This window comes from Musca autumnalis, unplaced genomic scaffold (genome assembly GCF_047663935.1).
Source record: "Musca autumnalis isolate F117 unplaced genomic scaffold, ASM4766393v1 scaffold_5, whole genome shotgun sequence".
NCBI lineage: Eukaryota > Metazoa > Arthropoda > Insecta > Diptera > Muscidae > Musca > Musca autumnalis.
Genome location: NW_027412088.1, coordinates 62,503,176 through 62,513,010, shown reverse-complemented (window position 1 = coordinate 62,513,010; position 9,835 = coordinate 62,503,176). Strand labels below are relative to the sequence as shown.

The 9,835-nt window shown below is 36.5% G+C and overlaps 1 protein-coding gene across 1 annotated transcript; it reads right to left on the bottom strand.

The window, feature by feature from the left end:
• Positions 1–227: 227 nt before the first annotated feature.
• Positions 228–4,468, bottom strand: LOC141405348 (uncharacterized). Its single transcript, XM_073989576.1, has 2 exons — positions 4,250–4,468; positions 228–812 (listed from the first exon to the last, which is right to left on the bottom strand). The coding sequence occupies exons 1-2, from the start codon at positions 4,256–4,258 to the stop codon at positions 393–395; spliced, it is 429 nt and encodes a 142-aa protein (XP_073845677.1). The 5' UTR covers positions 4,259–4,468; the 3' UTR covers positions 228–392.
• Positions 4,469–9,835: the final 5,367 nt, after the last annotated feature.

Genomic DNA, 9,835 nt, shown 5'->3' with positions numbered 1-9,835 from the left:
CTGAAATCGTTGCTACATTATTGTGGTTTTCTATGAGACTGATAAAATTATCCCTTTTGTCATCAAGGCCTCAGGTCTCGTTACCGGTAAAATCGAAGTAACAGGGAAAAATGCCGGGACACGTGTCTTCTATTTCGCTGCGGTCTCAGAATATGGTTAATTTTACGTAACTCAAAAAATTACGCACAGTGATAGTAAACCAGGAATATTTTAGAAAAAAAACTTAATTTTTGTTATTTCTATTAAATATTTATTTATCTTTATTTGTTTAATTTTGTATTGTACTTTTTCACTATGAAATATGAAACACAAAAAATAAAATTACAACTTCAAAACACCTGCTTTTTACTCTCGTTTTTTGTTTTTTTCGTTAACTTGACTTAAACTATAACCTATTGTTGTTGTTGTTGTGCGGCCTGTTGTTTGCCACGTCCTTGTTTACGGGGATGTTTATTGTGATGGGGTTTAGTGGGACCATTTTGATTGGCCTTGGATTTGCCGTGAGATTTGCGGGAACGTCCACCAGCGGGATGACCAGGTTGTTCGCCACCTTTGCGATTTTTGCCATGACGATGATGTTTGCGGCCACCTTCGCGAACTGGTTTGTGTTCTCCGGCGACGGGGGTGGCGGTTTCTTCTTTTAGGGGCAGAGCCGATTTGGGCACATGTTCCAATTTATGTTCGGGCAGTTCTTTCAGTTGATGTTGTTTTTCGTGGCCATTTTTCAAAAGTTTTTTCGATTCATGTTTGTGGGATTTTTCAGCCGAGACTGTGCAGGCCAACAGGCAAAGGCAAAGGGAAACGAAAATGATCTAGAGGTTGGAGATTGGGGAGGGGAAAGAAGAGAAAAAAGCAATTAATACATTTTATAAATAACTTTGTTTGGTTGTTGGTGCTTTTGTTGTTGTTGTAAGCAAAAAATGAAGAGCTGAATTTATTTATTAGAGGAAGTTATGGCCTCCAATGATAAGATAACACAGAACCGAACCGAACGAGCAAACCAAACTGTAGCCGTATCTATTCTGTTTACCACAATAATATGAACTCAAAAATCCATATGTCGGCTTTGATAGCCACCAAAAAAAAAAAACATTCTAATAGGGGCATTGTTGTTGTTATCATCATCCTCCTCCTTCTCATCCATCCTAATTTTAGGTTTTGAGTTCTTGGGTCTGTTGCGTCGTTTTTGTTGTTCCCTCTTTTTTTGCTGGAATTGAGTTCATCGTAACTTGAAAAATGTGCTGCAGCACCACAACTCATATTCCATATTCGTTGTTGTTTTTGTATGCAGACAGTGTCTCTTTTGTTGGCGATGTTGTTGTTTTTCAGTTCATTATTATACAGTGGAATATGATTATAACATATATACGTTGGTTATAAGAAGTAAACGATTTAGTTTGAGGTTTTGGGCTCCACTGTAAAGAAGCCTTAAGGGTGGAATTTGATATATGGATGAGCGAAATATTAATCCCGAACCGCATATTCGGAATGTAATGTACCTACAGAACACTTTTTATATATAAATAGGTGAGGCACCGCTTACAACCTGTAAAACCAGTGGAAAATTTTCTATTCTACATTTTGCACTGACCCTAAAATCAATGCCGAGTACATAATCCAACTCTTATTTGACAAATTTTCCACAAACATCCCATAAGGGACAATGTAGACTTATTTAATATCAATGAGTGCACCCCGATTCATATTAGCTCAATGATATGGGACCTACTGTTTATCGCTGAATCCGAACGGCGTGTCTACAACGCCACTTGTAGAGAAGCTTTACATGGCTAAAATATTGCGGAAATGTCGCCAACATGACACTGAGAGGATTTGCCACCTCCCAAAATGTTGATGTTATGATGGGGAATGGAACCGCAGGCCTTCCAAGTACATGGCCAAAGTGCTTATCACAGCACAAGGAAGGCTACCCGAACTCATATTGAAATCTGGATATAATTACTAAAATATGGAAGATGCACGTTGATTTCATAGCTCTAGTTAACAGTTCGGAAGAGCTTCCTTAACTGCTAAATAGAATTAATCCGATATTGAGTGACACTGCAGAAGCTTCAAGAGATCTCGGCAGAGAAACGGGCCTGACCGGTTTTAACATGGCAAAGCGCAGCACGACTTATGTTGGTCCCTATTTTTTAACCTCAAGTGGACTTGATTTACGTTTGAAAGAAATTTAACGATCCGCAATGTTTCGGCCAAATGGGATATCCAATTCGTATTCGTAAGTTATCGTGCTCATCAGTCATTTTAGTTGGTGCCGGCAGGGTTTTTGGAGCATTGGGCAACCGCTGTAAAAGGGCCTCGAGAAAAAGCTATTGCAAAAAAAAAATAAAAAACGCCAACCCTAATAAAAAAATCGAAACTGCTCGGGAGCTGCACTTTTCCGAAAAAAAAAATTGAAATTTTGTGTGGAAGGTACCAGTAGCAGTGGATCAAAATAGTCCATAAAGGTAATCTATGTCTGGAATAAATATTTTTAATTATTCAACGAATACCCATACGGAACAAGGGAGGCTTCTCTCATATCAATTAGTGCACCCCGATTCCTAACGAAGTCTTATATAAACAGAAATCGTCCTAAAGAGAGACAAAAGTTCCCTAAAGAAGTCTTCTGTAAAGACAAGACTTCTTAAATAAATCTTCTATAATCAGAGGATTCTCTAAGGAGGTCTTCTATAAACTGAAGACCTCCTAACGAGGGTCTTTTATACAGAAGACGTCCTAAAGAAGTCTCCTATAAACTGAAGACGTCCTAAAGAAATCTTCCATAAACAGAAGAACTCATTAAAAGTTATTCTATAAACTGAAGACGTCATAAAGAGGTCTTCTTTAAACAGAAGACATCCTAATGAAGTCTTCTATAAACTGAAGACCTACTAACAAAGTATTCTACAAACAGAAGACCCCCTTAAAATTTTTTCTATAAACAGAAGACGTCCTAAAGACATCTTCAATAAACAGAACAACTCATAAAGAGGTCTTTTATAAACAAAAGACGTCCTAAAGTGGTATTCTATAAACAGGAGACGTCCTAAAGAAGTCTGCTATAGACTGAAGACGTCCTAAAGAAATCTTCAATAAACAGAATAATTCCTCAATAAGCTGAAGAGGCCCTCTATAAACAGAATATTTCCTAACGAGGTCTTCTACAATCAGATGACGTCCTAACAAAGTCTTCTATAAATAGAAGACGTCCCAAAGAGGTCTCCATATACAGAAGACCCCCTGAAGAGGTCTTCTTTAAACAGTAGAACTTCTAAAGAGGTATTCTGTAAAGAAAAGACCTCCTAAAGAGGTCTTCTATGATAAATCCTCTAAAGAGAAGACCTTACCACTTTCCGAACTAATATAGAGACCTGGATAACATTATTAAAGTGTGGAAGATAATAGCCCTGGTTAACAGTTCGGAGGCGGTTTCTTAACTGCTTAATAGAATTAATCCGATATTGAGTGGCCCTGGTAAAGCTTTAAGAGATCTCGACAGGGAAATTTTCAATCAATGCAAAATCTAAAGATTTCAATGAACATTTTGAGAAGTCTCAAGCCGGGTCTACTTAAACCAAAAATCTGTGAATTTTAGCAACAACAAATATCGAAATGTTCATTCCCAACAAAAATACCTCTTATAATACTTCTTACTAATCCATTACTTTAACAGGGCATACTGCGGGTAATTAGTGGTTATTTGTTAGACAATTATATAGTTACTTAAATAAGTAGTCACTAAAAGTCGTAATTACTTTTTACTACCTATTTTAGTGGTTAAAAATGACCACTAATTACGAGCGACATGTCCTTCTTAAAATAATGGGTTAGTAAGGGGTCTTGAAAGGGGTATTTTTGCCGAGGTATAACCATAATTTTACACAAATTTCCAAAAAAAAAATCGGATCTTCGTTTGGATAAATGGAACTCCATTCCATAGAACTTCGACACAATTGTCCAACTTAGCTAGGTTCCACTGTATAAATAAAGTCTTTTTTTCTTTTATCGTCTTATGGACAATTGAATTCTTTATATCAATTTCTTCTTGTTTTTCTTGTTATTGTTGCTGTTGGCATTCACTTCCTTTGTCGTCTTTAACTTGTTTTGCCTTTTTTCTTGCTGTTGTTGTTGTATGTATGTCTTCAAGTGATAAACTACTATCCCGCCGCAAACACTATTCTTCAACTCGCTGATTAGCACACCACACAAATCACAAAAACAATAGCAACACCACACCACCACTTACTGTTTTCATTTTGAACTCTGTTTTCTGGTAGTTGTTGTTGTAAATTAAAGTTAGTTTTCCCGGAATTTCTAACGTTATCCGTCCGCTTCACTTTATTTCTATTTTAGGTATGTAGTTCCCTTTTTTGGGATTAAATGTGTGAAGCGCGTCGTTTAGGCGTCGTGGCTTTTTGAAATGCGCGTTGCGTGTTGTTAACTGTCCGCTGGCTCGTTACAAACTGAAATTTGAAAACCCTTTGCTGCTTATAATGGTTTCTTTATGATTTATCTTTGGGATTGCTGTGTGTTGAATGCTTCTTCTGCCTGTCTGTTTGCTGGCCGTATAGTCAGCTAGTGTGTTGTATCGGGATTTATTGTTGTTGCTGCTACCGAGTTGCTGCTTTCTTTAGAGTGGTTCAGACGTAGATATGTGTGTTGCGCGCTGTTGCATATGTGTGTTTATTAGGGTGGTTGTTCTTGTTAGGCCAGTTTTTATTTTACTTTAGATAATCGTTTAGTGTGGAAGCATAAATATGATATAGTAAATGTGATATACACCACTAATTGGAGCGGATAAAACCGCCAGATGCCGAAGACCGGTAGAATATTAATAAAATAGCTATATGAGGTCTTTTCTTCATGAAAGATTTAAAGAAAGTGTTACATTAGAGGTTTTTTGCCGGGTTAACCCACTTCATGAGGATTTATTTGACGTTTGCACTATGGAATTGACATTTGAAACCCAAACCCACTGGGTTAATCCGGTTAAGTGTAACCGGGGTATAAAAGACCAATCAAGAAATAAGATAAGATAAGAGCAATTGGTCACTTTATATACCCTCAGCATTTATGCTAACGAGGGTATTTACACTTTCATACGGACAAAATGTGCCTCATCGAAATAATAGTTTTAGACCCCAAGTATGTTAGGACGAAATCCGTTTCAGACTATTTGGTGTTGATTTAGCCATGTCCGTCCGTCTGTCTGTCTGTCCGTCTGGCTGGAGCGCACAATAACTCTCGAACGGAACAACTAATTCGGTCCAAAATTTGACTTTCGTTATATTTTGCCCAAACTTAGTTCAAGTTCGATGATGGGCTATATCGCTCCACTCCATCCGGTACCTCCCCCACAAAAGTTCGAAAATGTTCGGAAAATTTGTGCGTACCATAACTCTAGAAGGGAGGAATCGATTTAATCCAAACTTTGCACATCGTGAAATTTATAGCATACTTAGATGAGGTTCCAATATGGTCTCTCACTCCTTCGGGTACCTCCCACACAAAATTTCGGATAAGTTCAAATTAGGACCGGCTCTGAAATCGCCTTGATTTTTGTTGCAGCAAATTGTATTCACTGCCCTCCATACGACGGTACAAGTTTCATCAGGGCCAAGTCCATACTTCCTGGGAAAATAGCCTGAAAGGTGCAAAAAACCCCTAATATACAGTGTGTAATGGTTGGAGCGCAAGATGAATCTCGAACGGATCTGCCGATTCGGCCCAAAATTTGGCCTTCGTAATATTTTGTCCAATCTTAGTTTAAGATAGAAGATAAGCCATATTGGTTCATTCCTTCAGTTACCTCCCCCAAAAGTTCCAAAGTTCTCTTGAAGGTAGTGACCGATTTGGTTCATACTTTACACATCCTAATATATCTACCAGGTATAGATCAGGTTCATATATGGTCTATATTTGTCCACTCCTTCATGTACCTCCCACACAAAATTTCGGATAAGTTCAATTTATGACCTGCTCTCGAATCACTTTGATTTTTGTTGAAGCAACATGCATTCGCTGCCTCAATTACGACAGTAACAGTTTTTCAAGGGCAAATCCATACATCCCGAAAGGTGTAAAAACCCCCCTATAGCACCACATGTAGTGGCTGGGGAGCACGACAGTCTGGAAGTGTATACCGATGATGTTCGTTGTGGTCCTGTTTACAGCGATATTATGTTTACGTAGCCAAGTCCATGCTACCCGGCATACTGGTCCAAAAGTTATACGATTACCCACTACGAAATTCAGAAAAGACTCTAAATACAGTCGAGTAGGTGAACGTTTCAATTCACATAGGCTGAGGGTATATTTCTGTCGGCAAAGCCGACTTACACTTTTTTATTTGTTCTGGTATAATTTACACAATATTCTTTTGATTGTGCTGCGACCCCGAGATATTTTAGTATTTTGACATTCCGGAAGGCCTCCAAATATGGTCTTCTATAAACCGAGGACCTCCTAAAGAGGCCTTCTATAAACAGAAGATTTCAAACCAGGTCTTCTTTAAACAAAAAACATCCTAAAGAGGTATTCTATTAACAGAAGACCTCCAAACAACGTCTTATATAAACAAAAGTCCTCCTAAAAAGGCATTCTATAAAGACACGACTTTTTAAAGAGGTCTCCTATAATCAGAGAATTCTTTAAACGTCCTTCCAAGGAGGTATTCTATAAACTGAAGACCTCCTAACGAGGGTCTTCTATACAGAGAATACCTCCTGAAGAGGTCCTTCATCAACAGAAGATTTCGTAACTAGGTTTTCTACAACAGATGATGTCCTAACGAAGTCTTTTTTAAATAGAAGACCCCCTGAAGAGGTCTTTTTAAACAGAAGAAACTCTGAAGGGGTATTCCATAAACAAACGACTTCCTAAGGAGGTATTCTATAAACAGAAGACCTCCTAACGAAATCTTATCTAACTGAAGAATTCTTAACGAAGTGTTCCATAAACCGAAGACCTACTAAAGGAATTTTTCATAAACAGAAGAACCTCTTAAGACTTTTAGAAACTAAAGACGTCCTAAAGTGATCTTGTATAAATAGAAGACGTCCTAAAGAAGTCTCCTATATATATTCTATAAACTGAAGACGTCCTAAGGAGGTCTTCTATAAACAGTAGTCCGCCTAACAATGTCTTCTATAAACAAAGACCTCCTAACAAAGTCTTCTAAAAACAGAAGATCTCCTAAAAAAATTTCCTAATAACAGAAGAACTGCTAAAAAGTAATGATATAAACTGAAGACGTCCTAAGGAAATATTCCATAAACAGAAGAACTGCTAAAATGTTATTCTATAAATTGAAGGCGTCCTAAATAGGTCTTCTATAAACAGAAGACTTCCTAAATAAATTTTCTATAAACAGAAGATGTCATAAAGAAGTCTCCTATAAACTGAAGACGCCCTAAAGAACTGCTAAAAAGTTATTCTATAAACTGATGACGTCTTAACGAAGTTTTCTATAAACAGAAGACCTCCTAAAGAAATCTTCTATAAACAGAAGACCTCCTAACAAAGTCTTTTACAAACAGAAGACTTCCTAAAGAAATTTTCTATAAACAGAAGATCACCTAAAGAGGTTTTCTATAAACAGAAGACGTCCTACAGAAGTCTCCTATAAACTGAAGACGTCCTAAAGAACTGCTAAAAAGCTATTCTATAAACTGATGACGTCCTAACGAAGTTTTCTATAAACAGAAGACGTCCTAACAAAGTCTTCTACAAACGGAAGACCTCTTAAAGACATTTTCTATAAACAGAAGAACTGCTAAAAAGTTATTCTATAAATTAAAGACGTCCTAACAAAGTCTTCTATAAACAGAAAACCTCCTAACAAAGTCTTCAACAAACAGAAGACCTCCTAAAGAAATGTTCTATAAACAGAAGAACTGCTAAAAAGTTATTCCATAAACTGAAGACGTCCTCAAGAAATATTCCATAAACAGAAGAACTGCTAAATTATTATTCTATAATTTGAAGACTTCCAAAAGAGGTCTTCTATAAACAAAAGATCTCCTAAAGAAAATTTCTATAAACAGAAGGCTCCTTGAAGCGGTTTTCTATAAACAGAAGACGTCCAAAAGAAGTCTTCAACAAACAGAAGAGGTCCTAAAGAAATCATCTATAAACAGAATAACTCCTAAAAATTTATTCTATAAACTGAAGACATCCTAAGGAGGTCTTCTATAAACAGAAGACCTCATAAAGAGGTCTTCTATAGACAGAAGACGTCTTACGGATGTCTTCTTTAAACAAAAAACCTCTAAAGACATTTTCTATAAAGAGAAGATCTCCTAACGAAGTCTTCTTTGAACTGAATACCTCTTAACGAAGTCTTCTATAAATAGAAGACCTCCTAAAGAAATTTTCTATAAACTAATGACGTCCTAACAAAGTCTTCTATAAACAGAAAACCTCCAAACAAAGTCTTCTACAAACAGAAGACCTCCTAAAGAAATTTTCTATAAACAGAAGAACTGCTAAAAAGTTATTCTATTAACTGAAGACGTCCTAAAGAAATATTCCATAAACAGAAGAACTGCTAAATTATTATTCTATAATTTGAAGACTTCCTAAAGAAAATTTCTATAAACAGAAGGCTCCTTGAAGCGGTTTTCTATAAACAGAAGACGTCCAAAAGAAGTCTTCAACAAACAAAAGAGGTCCTAAAGAAATCATCTATAAACAGAATAACTCCAAAAAATTTATTCTATAAAATGAAGACATCCTAAGGAGGTCTTCTATAAACAGAAGACCTCATAAAGAGTTCTTCTATAAACAGAAGACCTCATAAAGAGTTCTTCTATAAACAGAAGACGTCTTACGGATGTCTTCTTTAAACAAAAAACCTCTAAAGACATTTTTTATAAAGAGAAGATCTCCTAACGAAGTCTTCTATGAACTGAATACCCCCTAACGAAGTCTTCTATAAATAGAAGACCTCCTAAAGAAATTTTCTATAAACAGAAGTCGCCCTAAAGAAGTCTCCTATAAACTGAAGACGTTCTAAAGAAATCTTCCATAAAAAGAAGAACTCTTAAAAAGTTTTTCTATTAACTGAAGACGTCCTAAAGAGGTCTTCTATAAACAGAATACCACATAAAGAGGTCTTCTATAAACAAAAGACGTCCTATGGATGGATAAACAGAAGACCACTTAAAGAGGTCTTCTATAAAGAGTATACGTCCTAAGGATGCCTTCTTTAAACAAAAGTTCTCTTAAAAGGGTCTCCTATAAACAGAAGACCTCCTAAAGAAATCTTCTATAAACATTCCTCCCAACGAAGTCTGCAATAAAGAGCAGAAGTTCTAAAGAAGCCTTCTATAAACAGAAGACACTATCGAGGTCTTCTATTAACAGAAGAAGACTCCCTAACGAAGGCTTCCAAAAACAGAAGACATCGTAACGGAGTCTTCTATTAAGAAAAGAAGTTCTAAAGAAGTCTTCCATAAACAGAAGACCTCCTGACGAAATCTTCTGTAAACAGAATACGTCCCAAAGAGGTATTCTATAAACAGAAGGCGTCCTTAAGAGATTTCTATAAACAGAAGAAGTCTTCTGTAAAGCGTTCTTCTATAAAAAAAAATAACTCCTAAAGAAGTCCTTCCGATGTCCGAAAATGACCTTCTGAAGAGTTCTTCTATTAACAGAATACTTCCATAAGATGTCTACTATAAATAGAGGTGTTCATTTTGTAGAATACCACTTTAGGATGTTTTCTATTTATACGGGACCTCGTTGTTGGGTTTTCTGCTTATAGAATACCTCTTTAGCAACTCTGACAGCAACATTTCAGAGGATCCTTTAAAATTAACATTTTTAGAAT